Raw genomic sequence first — 17,038 nt, 5'->3', positions numbered from 1 at the left:
CCCCGGGAATGGGCAGCCAGAGCTGTCCCAGCCAGGTGCTGCCCCTCTCTGTGACAGCTGAGACAGGTGGTCCAGCAGGTCCATGGCCAGCAGGGTCTGAGCCAGGAGGGACATCTGTGTCCTGGGGGGATCAGGGCCAGCATGGCCAGCCAGGGGTGGGAGGGGTGTCCCACTGTTCTGGGCCGGGGCAGCCTCACCTCCAGTCCTGGAGGCACTTTGGGCACCACAATTTAAAAAAGGCATTAGAGGGTGTAGAGTGGAGGGACGTGAAGGTGGGGAAGGGTCTGGAGGGGCCACGTGAGGAGCAGCTGAGGGCGCTGGGGCCGTTCAGAGGAGAAAAGGAGACTGAGGGCAGAGCTCCCCGGGGCTGCAGCCCCTCCTGGGGGGCAGCTCTCATCTCTGCCCCCGGGACAGGGACAGAACTCGAGCCTGGAGCTGTGCCAGGGGAGGGTTATGTTGGATTTAGGAAAAGGATCTTCCCCCAGAGGGTGCTGGCACTGCCCCAGAGCTCCAGGAGTGTTTGGACACCACTCCAGGGATGCCCAGGGTGGGATTGTTGGGGGGGTCTGTGCATGGCCAGGAGCTGGATTTGGTGATCCTGGTGGGTCCCCTCCAGCTCAGGCTATCCTGTGATCCATCCTATGGCTTGTCTGTCCAGTCCTCACTCCCACAGAGGATTCCAAGCCCTCCTCAGGAGCTGCCCCACAGGTGGCCACAGCCCATCAGTTTTTTAACTGGCCACATCCCAGGCGGTGCCAAGTGGATCAAAGAGCAAAGGACTCTCAGCTTCCCCACCAGGACAAGCAAACATCCCTTCACATCTTACACAAACCACGGAATCCTGTTTTACACCTGTGAGTGGGCAGGCTCAGCAATCCCCACTGCCCACTGCCAGCCCCTGGCCACTCTGCAGGGCCTTGGCTGTGCTCCAGCACTCGATACAATTCTGCCACCAGAGCCTGGAATGCACCTGAATCTGCACCAGCTCAATATCCAGTTCAAGTGGATAATATCATTGTCTATTTAATCCTCCTTTAGGAATTATCAGGCCTTGAAACTACAGTGGAAAGGCTGAGAGCGTATCCGTGTGTGAGCCTGCCTGACATTTACTTTGATTTTACTGCAAATGGTTTGGAATAACAGCAAGCACCAGGAATTTCTCCTTACTCCGTGGAGCATTTCAACACAGCAGCTTTTCTCTGCTTCCTGTGTTTTCTCTCTCTCTCTCTCTCTCTCCATTTTCAGCATCAATCAGCTGTGTATTTATGACACTCTGTGGGCTGAAATCACCCAGCAGCAGCAAACAGATCCAAGCAGAGTTAAAGGTGAGTGGCAACAACAGCATTGCCAAGCCTGCTCCGTTCACGTGCTGACACAAACGCTTAAAATGAGGAAAAGCTTACGGAGGCTGAGACTGCTGGCTACTAAAAGGTGAAAAAAGGAGTTGATTCCCTACCCAACAGCCTCCATTTGCTGTGAACAAGTTGATTTGGTTTACACACCAACCAAACCAGGCTGGTCAGGGCATGGCACTGCCAGGCTGAGGGGCTGAAGTTTCCTGACAGCAGCTCCACATGGAAAAGCACCTGCAGCACTGAATCCTCTAACCTGGACTGAATCCTCTGAACTCTGCCCACGGGGGACAGAGGGCTCTGACCCTTGGGGATGGGGGAAGGGGGCTGTGAAGCCATTTCTCAAAACAGGAAGGTTCCTGCCAGTTCTCCTCGGGACGATCCAGCAATCCTGCCCAGCCAGGAGGAGGAATGGTATATCTGGGGGGATTCCCCACACCTGGCATTCAGACCCCATCCCAAAACCCAGTGCAGGGTCAGACACCACCTGGCCCTGAGCCACAGGCGCTGCCTGACCAGCAGCTGCTCAGCTGCTCCTGGCTGTGCTCCTCCCTGCCCTGCCCTGCCACCAGGACATCCCAAAGGCTTTGCAGGGGGAAAGGAAGAGGCATTTACTGGAAATTGCCTCTCCTGCCTAAAAAACCAGCCCTCTGCAAGCCCCCAGCGGGCAGCACTCCCACACTAGAATGACCAGCCTGGGGCTCTTTGTTTGGTGCCATCCCAGGCTGGGATCCAAGGTCAGCAACAAGCTCTGCACGAGATCCTCAACAAAGTCGTTTTCCTGCAGGCTCACTGTGCCCCAGCAGAGACACAGCCACTGTTCCTGTGGCACAAAACCCACGGAGGATCTCCCTGAACCTGCCACAAGCTTCACCAGGGTTAGAGCAGACAACACCCAGGGCAGGGCTGCCTGTCAGCGATGACAGAGGGAGATCAGCCGGGAAGGAGCTGTCCATCCACATGAGGTGGGAGAAAATCACTCCAGAAAGGACAATAGGGAGAGTTCCAGGATACCACCTTCCACTGTGACGCTCCTGAGAGCAGGAAAATGCAAAGGTGACGCAGTACACGCCTTACCAGATGTGGGTTGGTGCCGTTGGAAAGAATGTCCAGTAAATCTGCAGAAGAAATGAAGTAAAATCTGGGAAAGGCCAACCTTTTCATGTCCAAATATTCAGCCAAAGCCTTCTCACACAGAGACAACCTGGGGAGACAAAAAGCAGAGCCCAGGACAGGTGGGTAAATACCTGATACACTTCCTGCTGCCCTTTGGCTTTTCAGGCACGAGCTGAGCCTGCAGGCTGCTCCTTCCCACAGCCCTGAACAGATCCACAAAGCACAGGGGAACTCACAGCTCACTCTCTACTCCAGGGGTCAAACACCCAAGAGTCGGGGCAGCCTCATAAAAAAGCAGAAGCACAAGTGGAAGAAGAGGTTGGAAAGGTTTGCAGTCCGACCCGCTGCTCTAGACAAGCTCGTAGCTTTGCCACAGGTGGTGGCATCCACTGGGATGAACATTTCCAGAACCGCTTTTATTCTAATGAGCCACATTTTAAAGTCTGATTCCAACCAGCTCAGCTTTTTGTGTTTGCAAAGCATGAAAGGAAAGTTGTTTGCTCCGATCTAAAATGAATCTTGCAGTGTTCACATGCTAAACTGCTGCTGAGCTTACAAAGTTCCTAAATAACATTCTCTGTGAGGAACATTGGCCTTGTTCGATTGAAAATAAAATCAAATCTTTATTCGAAATGGAGAGCTGCTACTGACACAACAGCTTAGCACGGACTTTGAAGTGTTTTTCAGGCAGATTCATATGTTAAGTGAGAAGTGTCTCCACCTCAGGGCACTCAGGTCTGTCTCAGGGAGCTGTGTTATTCCTCAGGGATAATTCTGTAAATTAAACGGGCTCAGCTCTGCTGCAAACATCACAGAGTCACAGAAGGGTTTGGGTTGGGAGGGACATTAAAGCTCACCCAGTGCCACCCCTGCCATGGGCAGAGACACCTCCCGCTGTCCCAGGGGGAGCCATCCAACCCGACCTTGGGCACTGCCAGGGATCCAGGGGCAGCCACAGCTGCTCTGGACACCCTGTGCCAGGGCCTGCCCACCTCACAGGATGATGGGTCACAAATAGAAAAACTTGAGGAAGGTCAGAAAAGCGGGAGATTTGTGACAGAGCCTCAGGAAACGCCTTGGAGCACAGGTTCAACCAACTTCTTATGGCTGATTCCAGCCTCTGACAAAATCCTGGGACTGAGGCTCTACCCACCTACTCTGGATGTCCTCCAGCTGTTGGGACAGGCCTGGTTTATTGGTGGCTTCAACGACATTTGGGGTTTTCTGAACTTCATAGGCCAGCTCTTTAAAATCCGCATCAATGCCTTCAAAACGTTTGGAGTCCTACAAAGGGACACAAAGGGACACAAAGGTCACAGCAAGGTGTGCTGAGAGATCCCATCCTCTGAGGGCTGTCTTTGGGGTGAGGGGAGAGTTCCTCCTTCACCAGTGGAAGGCATGTTCCTCCTCAGCATGGCTGTGAGCCTGGAATAACACTGGGAGCTGGAGGCAGCCTGAGGAGGCCCCCAGAGCAGGAGAAGGAGAAAAGCTGCTCTCCCCCAGCACCGGCGTGGAAGGACAGGGAGGGAAAGCTGCCTGGGCCAGCTCTGTTTGATGATTTGCAGTGTCTCAGTGATGATCTCGGTCCTCTCCCCTCTGAAGGAAGAGGGAACGCGCCTGCAGCGCTGAGGGAAGGCAGCAGCTCTCACTCAGCACCCAGGAACTCTGTGTTTGCAATGCAGCGGTACAAGGGAGCAGATCAGCACGGCTCAAACACAGCCTGGGGAGCAAAAACATCCTGGGGGAACAACCACAGCACTGAGGGAGCCTCCAGAGGGGAGAGGCAGCAGGAGGACAGCCCTGCTTTGGGGATTTGGGCACCGTTTAATAATGGAGCCTCTTCTTCAACACTTTCCCAACAGGAAATGTGGGATTTGAGGGCTCCTACCTGGGGCAGCTGTGCCCGGATGTCCTCTGAGCCGATGAAAATGCTCTCCAGGTGAGCCCACGTGCGCTGCACCTCGAACCAGAGGGAGATGACAGAGTCAGCGGTGGAGAGCTTCCTCTGCCAGGCAGACACCTCCTCCAGGAAGAAAGCAATGTGTTTGGACGACATCAGATTCTGCAGCTGCACCTGGTTGTCTTCTAGGGTTTCAATGAGCTCCTCATCTGACTTCAGCAAGGGGACGTGGGTGCGGGCGTGAGGCTCGTACTGAAACTCCCTGGAGCCCCAGGTCGCCCTCAGCTCCTTCAGCACCTTCTCCGTGCTCATTTCTCGCACTGCTTTGTCCACGATGCCGTGGACCTCCCCCTCAAATTCGTGCAGGTTGAGCTTGAGGAGGTCAGCCAGCGTGGTGTCCGAGTCCATCACAAACCTGACGCCCGTCACCTGCATCAGCTGGTTCCAGTGCCTCTCCCTGATGGCGGGGTTTTGCAGCTCTGCCACGGCCCTCAGGGCTGTCAGCATGTTCTTCACCTTGCTGTCCAGCCCACTGAAAGCATCCCACGCCCTCATCTCCTTGTCCAAATTCCGGATCTCTCTTGCAAACTTCTTGCACTCCAGGTCCATGTTCTCCACGTTAATATCCACCCATCTGGTGGTCTGCCAGTCATCGAGGCTGGTGTTCACCAGGGAGATCATGTCCCAGAGCTCTTTGAGAAGACACAGCTCCTTCCTGCACTGCTTCAGTTGTTTATACTCTGGCACCGTGACTTCAAACAGACCAGCTGACTCATAAATTGAGGTCATGGCTGACTCCATCTGTTTAATCTCCATGTGCTTTGCATCCAGCAGTTGATAAGGCTTTTTGGTGTCAAACCTAGAAATAAACATTTATTCTTCGTGAGTGATATTGTAACGACTTCTAAAGAACCCGTGAAACAAACAGAGCCTCCGAGAGCCAGGGGAGAGATGAAAGGTCTCTACTACAGCCTGATGGCTGAGCCACGTGGCACTGCTGGCACCACCCAAACCCAACCTCTTCCCAGGGACACACCACCACAGGCACAGCGGGCTGTGAGCAGCGAGGAGGTCTCTGGATCACCAGGACATGCAGGTGATGCCTTAACATTTTAGCTTTCATGTTTTTCAAATCCTACAGTGCATTCATGCATTGCTCCAAACTCCATATAAAGTGTTAGTTTAACTGTCTTCACATTTTGGTCAGACAAAATAATCCCTCTGTGCCTGTGATGCAAGGACACACCGCAGCCTCAGGCCCCGAAAAGTACAAACAAAAGTGAATTGGGGGGGATCAAACCGGGGGTAAATTACCTCATTACCTGAAGCTGTAATTGGACAATTAACCCCTGATATGCAAATAGACCCAGCTTATAACTGGCTGAAAAACTCGTGGCCATCATCCATCTTGAGTGTAGCCTCTGGGAGGCTTTTGGCTGCCCAAGGTGCATCTATTGAAGGCCGTCAATAAAAACCCACTTTATTCTCTAACTCTGTCTGGCCTCTGTTCTAGGGAGCCCCTACAAGGCACCACAGGGATGAGCTTTTTTCTCTCCAGGCTGGTGTGATGCCGGACCACCTGTGTAAGCGTGTGTCTTTTTGGGGTGCAGCTACAGCCTGATAGATCCCGGTCAGCCTCTCCAATGGGGAAACTGCTTGAGAAGAATTCAGGCAGCAATGAAGCTTACACATCCACACACGTTACAGGCTAGCTCAGCAGAGAGGCAGAAGGCTCCCAGCCCCAGGTTAATTCCAGCAGGTGTTTATTCCACGTGCTGAAGGTGAAATCCGGAGCCAAAGAGGGGGACCACGTGGATTTCCTCAGTTATATAGGGTCTCAGGTCCGTGGGTGGTACCGGGGGGCAGGGCAGGGGGTGAGTGGCCATAGGTGAGTCAGAAATCGCACACCAGGCCCCATAGCTAATGGGGAACAGGGAAAGCGGATACCATGGGGAAGTGAGGGACTTGCGAAACTCAGGGAACAGATTGTGCAATGTTTGTAAGGAACCATGGGGGAGAAAGCCTTTGTTACACATGGGAAGGGATAGATCTTTGCTTTTCCAGGGCAAGGCAGTCGGAAATTCCTTTCAGGGCACCAGGGACCCCACACATCCGCACCTGAAGGGAGCTTCCCTGCCGAAGCGCTCGCGCAGCTGCAGCTGCTGGGCGTCGAAGGCGGCGCAGCTCTGCCGCAGGGCCGTCACCTCGCCGGCCTGCAGCGGGGCCACCTGCTGCTTCACGGCCTCGGCCAGCTTCTTCACCTGGCCCCACTTCTCTGGCAGCTCCTGCGGGCACAACGGCACTGCTGGGGAGGCAGGATTGGCTCTGCGGGGCGAGATCTGCCCGTGGATAACCACAGGACGGGAAAAGAGACAGATCCCGCGGCTGGAACGGGGAGGGAGGTCGGTTGGGGTGGCCCAAGTTGTGCCTGGGGAGGTTTAGGTTGGAAATGAGGAAAAATATTCACAGGGAGGGTTGTAAAGCATCAGGACAGGCTGCCCAGGGCAGTGGTGGAGTCACCATCCCTAGAAGTGTTCAAAAAACGTGTGGATGTGCCACCTGGGGATACGGTTACTGGTGATGCTGGGTGGGTGGTGAGGTTTTACCATCTCAAAGGTCTTTTCCAACCTTGACAATCCCACGATTGCCAACGGCTGTGCTGTCCCCAGGTTCCCTCTTCTCCCTGTGCTGCGCAAGCCCACAGGAAAGACTTTGGGTTTCTCTCCGTGCCAGCTCACACTCTCGAGGAGATTAACGGAGGCCCACCACGGGAAGAAGGGGAACAGCTGCAAGCAGCTCTGAGGCAGCAGAGATGGCCAGGGCAGGGCCAGCCCCTCCTCAGGGGGCTCCTCCTGGCATTTTTCATTACGGTCTCGGTAGAAATCATTATCCATGGCCACACACAGAGCTGCTTCCTCCTTTTCCTCCCAAGCAGAAGCTCCAGCCCATCCATCTCCCCAGCCACGGAGGGAGAGGAGCCGAGAGGAACTTCTGCTTTTCCCACTCCATGCAGGAGGGAATGAATCATTCACACACAAGTGTTGCTGTCACTCGCCAGGAAGAACAATTCCTTTGCTGTCTCCTGCATCTGGGTGGCTGCTCCTCATCTCTTCCCTCAGGGAAGTAAATCAGTCATTTGCACCAGCAGCTCCCAGGCAGGGGGATTTAGTGGAGCTGGGGTCCCCACAGGGCTGGGCTTTATGGCGGATGGAGACACTGCTGGCAGGGCTTGTCTCTGGCCCCCACCACTGGCTGGGCACCTCACCATCTCTTACAACCTTCAGCTCACGGTCCCTTTTGCAGAAACTAAAGGAATTCCCAAAAAACCGACTCGTGAGAGACGGATGTGGAATGGTGCCAAAACATTTCCATAACCTGCTCCCAGGGATGTCCTCTGGGTGAAGCAGATCTGGTGGTCCTGACCCAGAGGAGGGCTGAAGTCCTGTGAGAAGGCAGCTCCTCTGCCAACATTATCCTTCCCATCTCCATAGCTGCCAAGAACCAGCTTATTTAAAAATAATTATAATTCAACCTAATTAACAGATGGATTTGAAAGTGCATTATTTTTTTTTTTTCCAAGAGTGATCGCTGGGAGTCGGAGCAGGCAATTCCATGTTTTTTTCCACACATAACAAAAGGCTTAATCTCTGCTTTAAAAGAAAAAAAAAATCTCAGTGTAACTCCAAGATTTAGAGCTATTAAGGCCCATCAAAACACTGCCCACTGAGGCCCTCTAATGACAGGGAGCAGGGCCTTGAATATCCCTGGGATGCTCCTGCTCCCTTTATTTCTGCTCCTGGGCAAACTGCCGTGCCCACCACAACCCTCACCCACCTCCAGCTGCTGGTGGACCTCCTCGGGCAGCTGCTGCTCGTAGGCCCTCAGCAGCTCAATGGTTTCCTTCAGGGGCTCAAACATGGCATCAGTGGCACCGTGACGTTCCTTCACAGCCAGCAGGTGACCCATGACCTCCACCAAGCCACCGTAGTCACCCTTCTCCACCTTTCTGCTCAAACCTTCCTCGGCGGTTCGGATGAACTCATCCAGGTCGGCCAAGCTGTAGAGCACAAGGCAGGGAAGGAAGAACAGGATGAGGGCAGTTCCTCTGGAATTGATGTCCAGCCTCAGAACTGGAATTCCTGCCCAAAGGTATCCCTGGGTGTGGTACAGCTCCCTTCCAGGAACAGGAAGACACGTTGGGGCTTCTCAGGTTGGAGACAGGGTGCCTGAAGAGAGGCAGGGAGCTCAGGAGGGTTCTGGAGGGGTGTCCAGTTTTTACTGGGAGGGTGGGCAGGCCCTGGCACAGGTGCCCAGACCAGCTGGGGCTGCCCCTGGATCCCTGGCAGTGCCCAAGGCCAGGCTGGACAGGGCTTGGAGCAGCCTGGGACAGTGGGAGGTGTCCCTGCCATGGCAGGGGTGGCACTGGATGAGCTCTAAGATCCCTTCCAACCCAAATCATTCCAGGATTCTGTGGCAGTTTTTAGCCCATCTCTTCCACTACAAGAATCCGAGTTCCCCAGGTGAACCTGACACATTTCAAACCCGTAACAAACAGGGATTGTCCTTCATGCTCTGCCTCTCTTCACAGCGCAGCTCCCCCCTGCAGCTGATGCAAATTCACAGCAGTTTAGGAAAGCAACTGGACATTTGTGGGAGGGGAAAAAAATCCCTCCAGGACTTTATTTTAAAGATCTTTGTCTCTCAAAGCCCTCGAGCCTTAAACCATCACAGATAAGGAGAATGTTTGGGTCACATTTCCTCACCTGCTTATCCTGTTCTTAACCTCACCAGCAACTGGGCACTTTCAGCAGAGGAACAGTGGGCTCCGGGGTCTCAAAATGCTTTTTAAGTGCCTGCTTAAATTCTCTAGATGCTGCTGGGCCTAAAAGTATCCTTAAATACTTCACCTCATAAAGACTGAACTGCTGAGTCAGGGACTCTCAATAACAGCCCCTAAACGCTCGTTCTCTGCCACACAAAACCTCTTTGCAAAGAAATTATCAGGCAGATTTATGGCGCTGAAAAGCACACAAGAGATCACATCACCACCCCACGCAGCAGCCTCCTCTTCAGATGTCTGTGAGCTCCCCTGGGAGCATCCACAACCTAAGACACCCTTCAGTCGTGACTAAGCTGCGACCAATAAATCACCCAAGGCATTGTCCTGCACGGATCTGAGCAGCTCCTCAGAGCAAGGAAAACGTCTTAATGCAAAAGTTGGAGCCCAGACTGCTCCTTTTTTGGTAGCCTGAAGAAACCTCCCCATCACTGCTCATGCCAGGCTATCTGAATCATGGGCTTTTAGAAAGCTCCTAACATTAATGCAGATTTACTAATGGCCATCATCAGATCCATAACCTCCTCACATTGATGCAGATTTACTGATGGCCACCATCAAACCCAGCAAAGAGAGCCTGGAGCCCGGGCAGAGATGGGATTGTTTGGTTCAGGAGGAGTGGGCGAACACACACCTGGTCTAACGCCCTACATCGGGTCCCAGGGCAGCGGCTCAGGGATGTCTCAAGTGATGTCACCGTTCCCAGCTCACACACCAGCAGAGACCAGGGCATGGAAGACAGAGGGATGGGATGGGATGGGATGGGATGGGATGGGATGGGATGGGATGGGATGGGATGGGATGGGATGGGATGGGATGGGATGGGATGGGATGGGATGGGATGGGATGGAGCTGCTGTGCAGCATGGCCCCTTCTCTGGCTCCTGTATTAGCTCTGGAGGCTGTCACAGCTCCAGGAGTGTTTGGACAATGCTCCCAGGGGTGCACAGGGTGGGATTTCTGGGGTGTCTGTGCAGGGCCAGGAGCTGGACTGCATGGTCCTTGTGGATCCCTCCCCACCCAGGGTATTCCATGATTCTCCACCTGACCTGGCCATCAGTGTGACACAATACAGCCCAGCCAATGTGGAGGTACAGGGGCCTGCCCACAAAGCCAGCCACAGTCAGGATCAATGCAAGGGAACGCAATGCCTCAAGCTCAGGGACATTGTTTCAAGTTAGAGAGAGTCAGAGTTTGCTCCAAGGGGATCATGGGAGTTACCATGCTGATATGGGTTAGGTTGCCCCTCGTGATTGGTTAGAATGTTGCTAGAATGTTTCAGGTTAGTGTCTGTAAATTGGGATCGCCCTTTGCTCAAAGTCTTAGCGCTTGGCTGTATTTGGGAGCGCTCCTGTTATTCCTCTTTGCTCCTTTCCCTCTTCCTTTTCTCTCCTTTCCCTTCTCTCTCCTTTCCCTCCTCCCTCCCTCTCTCCTCTCCTGTCCCTCTGTCCCCTATCCAGCCTGACCTGGAGGACATGCCCAACCTTGGACTTGAAGAGGTGGTAATAATAATAATAAAGAATGAAAAAGAAGAATAAAAGACCCTCGGATTTTCCACCAAAGACCCGTTGCCTGCTTTTCTTCCACGCCAACCCATCACAACCATCTCCTGTCCTCACGGGTGTGGGCAGAACAAGCCAAGCCAGGAGAAACCCCAGCGGAGGCACAGCCCTCACCTGTGCGTGACGTGATCCAGGAGGTGCTGCTTGAACACCAAGCTCCACCTCTTGATCTCGTTGAGCAGGGCCGCCTTGAAGGGCCGCGCGTCCAGCCTGAGCCAGCCCAGGAAGGTGCTGGTGGGCGGCATGGCAGCCACCTCCTGGTAGAGCCGCTCGTAGGAGCCGAGGTGCTCCCCGAACCGCCGCAGCGCGGGCGGCGATGCCGCGGGGACGCCGTCCCGGCCCTGGGCCTCGAGCTCGGCGGGCGTGAGGGCGCGGCCGTGCAGCAGGAGCTGGCGGCACAGCTCCCTCCTGTCCTCCCCGCAGAGGTGCGAGAAGCGCTCCAGCCCCGCGCGGTGCTCGCGGCACGCGGCCGCCGCTGACTGGACGCGGCTCAGCAGCTCCTGGCGCCGCGCGCCGAGGTCGGGCATGGCCTCCAGGTCGGCCTGGATGGGGGGAACAGGGGAAAAAAAGGTGAGGTGGGACAGGAGAGAGGGAAAGAAAAGAGGTAAAGGAGAGAGGAGAAAGAGATGAGGAAAGAGGGAAAGGAGGAAAGAGGGAAAGGAGGAGGGAGGGAGAGGAGGAAAGAGAAAATGGGAAAGGAAGAGAGGAAAGAGTAGAAAGAAGAGGGAAAGAGGAAAAGGAGGGAAGAGAAAATAGGAGAATGGAGAGAGAAAAGAGGAGAGTAGAAAAAAGAGGGAAAGGAGGGAAGAGAAAATGGGAGAAGGGAGAGGGGAGAGGGGAAAGAGGAGAGGAAGGAGCAAGGAGAGAGAGGAGAAGGGAGAGAGGAGAGAGGAGAGCACAGTGACGTGGGAGCACGTGGCACCTCCTCACGGCCACCCAGGCTGGGGAAGCCCCGGAGCACAGACCTGGTAGTGGCAGAAGCCGCTGTGCGTGGCCAGCCGGGGCACCAACGAGGAGATGTGGTAGATGCCCTGGAGAAGACCTTCCACCATGTCACAGAAGCCATCGTTGGTGCCAGGGTCCAAGGGAGGGTGAAACACCAAATCTGGGATCACCAAATCCAGCTGCACCTCAAACAGGGGAGCGAGCCCTGCCTTGGGATCTGGTAGGGAAGCACAGAGACGTCAGGATCTTTTTCAAGGAATCTTGAGCCACCACTAACATCCTATCAAAGGATGCCAGATGCCCCGCAGGGACAGCAGGAGGGTGGCAGACACTCACTGGTGTCTGCACAGCCCACAGAGGTGTTGGCAAACCAGCTGTGCTGTGGTACCCACCAAAGGCAGTGGGGAACAGATGAGACTCAAGTGATTTAAGGAGCAGAAAACACCTCGAGGAGGAAAGGCTTGAAGAGACCAGGCTCTTCAGCTAATGCAGAGGGAGTCTGAGAGCTGAACAATGCCAGCATGGAAGCACTTGCAGAGGAGAAAAACAACAGGAACCAAGTGGTTCTTTAATTTAGTGGTGAAAGGCATGAAAAAAAACCAAAAACACAAAAAAACCCAGGAACCAGAAACTGAAGCCAGATGCAAATGTGACAACATATGCAAGTTTTTAACAAGATGGTGAAGAACTGCATGCAATTCCCCAGCTCATTGTGCCACCACATCCAGAAGGGAGGCGTTCCTGGAGATGTGCTTTAGCTGCACACAGGCTGCTCTCAGCAGAGCAAGGAGGGCTGGGCTGGTGCCTCCTGAGCCCAGCTCTGCCCAGGACTAATGCTCAGGGGCTGAGGGTTTCATTTTGTGCCTTTCAGGAGCAGAACTGGCTCCTGAGACTCCCCACAGAGGAAGGATGGTGCCACCCTGATGGTTTGGGCGTGGGAGGGCGGGAGGTGACTGATGTCCAAGCACAGCGGCGGGAGGAAGCCCCAGTTGCCTCTGTCCCTTAACCCTTGCAAACAGAGCACAGTCACCTCCATCCCTCCCCTGAGCAAGCCAGTGACCAGTGATGGAGTCACCCTCCCCTTCCTGCGGTGCCAGAGGGAAGCCAGGGGGAAGACAACAACCACTGAGTACGAGGGGGCACAACCAGAGATGTCCCCTTGCAGAGGCAGCCAGGGGACAGGGACCAGGCGTCACCTGTGTTCTCCAGCAGGTTCTCGAGCGAGCACTCGATGGCAGTGAAGAATCCATCCAGGACTATCTCATCCACGTAATCCAAATACACCTTCCAGGCATCACATGCTGGGTCTGCAAGGAGGAGGCTCTGGTTTTCCTGGAAGACAAAGAAGATGCCTTCACACATGAGAGGGCTGAGTCTGTCCTAAAGAGAGCTGCCCACCCCCACGGGCTGAAGCTGGGCAGCACAGGAGTGTCAGCCTTGTGGAGGAGGATCTTCCTGCTGGGGCCACGATTTGCTCCTGTCAAGGGCTGCTTGGACTACAGGAACACTTGAAGGTGAAAATGGAGTGCAGAAGAGCCTTAGAAAGTGTTCCACGTGTTCTCCTCCCTCTTCTCTGAGGCCACGGGGCTTGGGGCTGCTCTGCACCCCTGGGGCAGGGAGAACTGGGGGTCTCCAAGGCCCATCCTGATGAACCCATCTGGTCGTCTTCAGAGTCCAAGGCCAGGCAGTGACCCTCAGGAGAGGGCTGGGTCTATAACCCTTGTCCCTCCGGGCCAGGGGCTGTCCCTGACACGCACAACACCTGGCTCCAGGCAGGTGAGGAGCAGAGCTCTGGGGATTCTCCCGGCCTGCAGGGGACTCTGAGCTCTGGCAAAACTGCTGGGAAACACCAAGGTTTGGGACAGCAGTTTTCCTCCTGTCGCTCAGCTTCTCCCTGGGCGGTCAGCATCACCTCCTGCTCCACAGAGGGACATCAAGCCTGAAACCAAAGGGTCAGCCCCAGCCTCTGTTCTCAGGGAAACACCTCGCAGGGGATTTTTCCTCGGAGCAGGATCCCAAACCCGATGCACCACTCCCCTCTAGTGGCTCTCCAGCAGCCGGGGTTGGAGCCAGACCCTTCCCTGGGCTGCAGCTGCTGCCGGTGCTGCCCCGGGCTGGGAGCCAGCCCCACACCCCTACCCCAGCTCACCCCTCAGAGACAACACCAATTAACACCGGGTCAGCTTTTCAAATGGGTTCGGGGAGTTCATTTAAGGCGAAGCAGCTCTGGACGTTTTCAGTGCTGCAGGGACACCACGGAGCCTCTGAGGAGCCTCCCAGCCCTGACGGTGCCCGCTCACCTTCACCAGAGAGTGGATCCTCTGCCCAGAGTCCCTGACGAGGCCGTAGCGCCGTTCCAGGCGCTCCTGGCACTCCTCCAGGCTCAGCACTGAGTCCCTCTTGGAATCCCTCCTCTCGAATATGGGCGACCCCCAGGAGTGCACGATGTTCTGGATCTCCTCGACGTTGTCCTTGGCTTTCTGCACCCTCTGCTCCAGGTCACAGACGTCGCCCATCACCCCGGAGATGCGATCCCAGACTCCTGGGCAAAACGAGGTGATTGATCATCAGAGCTGCTGGGCCAGGCTCTGGTGTTCCCTCCTTCAGACCTTTTCCCCATGGTCTCATGGATTTCTTTCTCATCCTTAAGGTAAGAGATTCTCTCCTCGAGCAGCAGAGCCACCTCTACCTCCCTCCTACCCCAACAAGCCACAGCAGGGACCCCCAGAGCCTCTCCTCCCCAGAGCCTGGGCTACACCTGAGGGGAGCAGGATCCCGTCCCCAGCCCCAGCAGATCAAGGGGATGAGGAAAGGAGCAGGCAAGCCAGGAGCTGCTCCTCACCTCCCCAGTGCTGGACATGCCAGAGGGTGCCCTGTCCTGCTGGGAACTGCCACTGGGAGCAGAGACTGAGGAGACCCAGTGTCACACAGCTCACCCTCCATCTTCCAGGTCAGCGTTTCTTCGGCCTCCCTCAGCTTCAAGTCGATGTCCTGCAGCTGCCCCCGCACCAGAGGATATTCCACCTCCAGCACCGTCCTCAGGACCTTGTTGTAGCTGCTCCCCATCAGCTCCAGGCTGGCCACCAGCTGCTGGAAGGGTTCCTTGCAGGAATAGAGCTCAGCTGCCGCCGGGGGGATGGCTCCTGCCCCGCTGCCCTGCAGGTAGCTCACCTCCCTCAGCACCGACACCAGCTGGGGAAGGAAGGCACAGAGCTGAGCACAGCACAGCACAGCCCCCCCAGCTCCTGGCCTTCCCTCCAATCCATCCTGAGCACCACAGGGGCTTCCTGCTGGTTTGTTCCCGGAGCAGCAAGCTGGGAAGGGCCCGGACAGCTCCTGGTCCGTTCCACCTGTGTCCCGTTGGTCTCTGACTCTGGATTTCTTCCCAGCTCTGTTAAGTACCAACCAGCCTCTAAAGGCCACCATCACCTCTGGTCCTCTGAGCCATCCCTCTCAGATGAAGCCACATCACCAGGCTCAGCAATACTGCTCCTGCAAGAACCCCAATACGCAAATGGACCAAAACTAATCAAAGTGTGAGACCTGGTGACCGTTTGTCCATTTTGTGACCGTTTTGGGTCCACCTCGGGTGTAGCCCTGGCCAGGCTCTTGTCCTGCCCAAGGTGTGTCCTAAAGACCTTTTAATAAATCTCTATTCTCTTAGCTCTGTGCAGTCTCTGTTCCAGCTCAGCCTCCCCAAGGCATCGCTCTTACCTGGGGATCAAAATTGACCGTGATCAGTTTGGTCTGTGGGTCTCGCCGGAGGAGAGGCTGAGTGAGGTTGTACTGGGATTTCTCTGAGACTGTCTGGGACCAGTCTGAATACAGCTTTTCCTGATACCTGCCAGGAAAGAGAAACATGCACAGAGAATGCAGCTGTCACTGAGTGGAAGCCAAGTCCACTCTGAGGACTGAAGGACGCGAAGGAACATTCAAAACCCACCCATGCCCTCTGCACAAACAACAGCGCTTCCAAGGTAAACACCCAAAACACAGTGGCAGCTTCAAGCCAGGAGGGCACAGCTCTCTCAGCCACTGCAGACACAGCCAGTGAGCAGGCACAGGAGAACAGAGACTTCTCCCAGCCCAGCCTTTCCAGCAGAGCAGCTCCTCCATCCTGCAGCAGCTCGTTCTGATGTTCCTGCCAGGTTCAGAGCCCCTGTTCCTCCCCTGCAGGATCCTCATCTGAAGCCATCCCAGCAAACCTCTGGTGCCCAGGGACAGGCACCCCCCTCCTCTCCCAGCAGGAAATTCCCTCGGGCTTAGAAAGGGACATTCCCAAGGCCTGGGCTGCCAAATGTTCTGGAGGGTGCCTTAGGGGAGGAGAACGTTTCCCTGCCTGAGCCCCCTGTACCTGTCGAGCAGCTGGATCATCTCTTCATATTTCTGCATCACCCTTCTTCCACGGGCAGAGTCCAAGCTCCTGGCAGCACAACAGACAGGGGTCACCCTCGGTCCTGGGGGCTGAGGTCTGCATTTCCCCCTTCCCAAGGTCCCCCACAGTCTGCAGAGGCACAGCCTGCTTGGATTCCACCCCAGATCCTCTCACAAAGCTCCCTGTGCTCCCTCTCTGGTGTTTCCATGCTGTAAAATGGGGATTGGCAGCTGGGATAGGAGAAGGGCCCAGGGCTGCTGGGAAAATCAGTCACCAAACATCATTTTAAAATATTTTACCCTTAAAGGGTTTTCTGTCACAGTTGTGCCTCACTCAGTGCAGGTCACAGCTCTGTGTATGACTGTTTATATAATGCATAGAAAAAAATTATGCAATAACATATTGTGTAGATAACAATATATAATACATTATATATATCTATATACATACATATCTTCCTTTTTCCTTTCCAATCCTTTCTCCCTCTGGAGCTGCACATGGGAAAGAGCCTCACACCCCCCTGCTGAAGGACTTGTCCTTAACTGCTCTAAACAGAGGGGTAAAAGTTTGTCTTCTTGCTCCTGGGTGATTGTTCCTTTGTTTAACGCTGAGAAAGTTTTCTTCTGCCAATACCCAAGAGCTGGGCTGCTCCCAGGGAGGTCCTGGAGACCCTGCTGAGTGGGAAAGGTTGCCATACCTATTTAAACTGCAACCTAGGGCTATGTTAAAAGCTGACCAGCCTATCTCCCATCCCACTGTGCCTCTCAATCACCCCACAACCAACCCAATCAAAGAGCTTCCATAAAAAAATAAAGAGGGCAGGGGAGTGAAATGCTCCAGGGCACTCACTTCTCACCCGTTCACTAAGGGCTGCTTCAGCCGCTGGATAGCGTTCAACACAGCAAGAACATCTAAAGATTGACTAGAGATGGTCACGAAGCAACTTATCTGG

At 54.9% G+C, this 17,038-nt stretch overlaps 1 protein-coding gene across 1 annotated transcript in view; it reads right to left on the bottom strand.

Moving 5' to 3' along the window:
* Positions 1-17,038, bottom strand: part of DNAH9 (dynein axonemal heavy chain 9) — a 137,106-nt gene that overhangs the window by 111,995 nt on the left and 8,073 nt on the right. Inside the window, exons 10-21 of the mRNA XM_066200303.1 lie at positions 16,066-16,134; positions 15,426-15,552; positions 14,648-14,903; positions 14,012-14,253; positions 12,908-13,043; positions 11,732-11,928; positions 10,881-11,308; positions 8,203-8,425; positions 6,487-6,653; positions 4,357-5,227; positions 3,622-3,752; positions 2,430-2,556 (exon numbers count right to left, since the gene is read on the bottom strand). Coding sequence (XP_066056400.1) covers positions 2,430-2,556; positions 3,622-3,752; positions 4,357-5,227; positions 6,487-6,653; positions 8,203-8,425; positions 10,881-11,308; positions 11,732-11,928; positions 12,908-13,043; positions 14,012-14,253; positions 14,648-14,903; positions 15,426-15,552; positions 16,066-16,134 — 2,974 coding nt within the window. The remainder of the gene's footprint in view (positions 1-2,429; positions 2,557-3,621; positions 3,753-4,356; positions 5,228-6,486; positions 6,654-8,202; positions 8,426-10,880; positions 11,309-11,731; positions 11,929-12,907; positions 13,044-14,011; positions 14,254-14,647; positions 14,904-15,425; positions 15,553-16,065; positions 16,135-17,038) is intronic.

The sequence above is a fragment of the Chamaea fasciata genome, unplaced genomic scaffold (genome assembly GCF_029207755.1).
Source record: "Chamaea fasciata isolate MVZ Bird 193981 ecotype frontalis unplaced genomic scaffold, bChaFas1.0.hap1 SCAF_19, whole genome shotgun sequence".
NCBI classification, from domain to species: domain Eukaryota; kingdom Metazoa; phylum Chordata; class Aves; order Passeriformes; family Sylviidae; genus Chamaea; species Chamaea fasciata.
The sequence above is the reverse complement of the archived record's forward strand: the minus strand, read 5'-3'. Positions and strand labels throughout refer to the sequence as shown.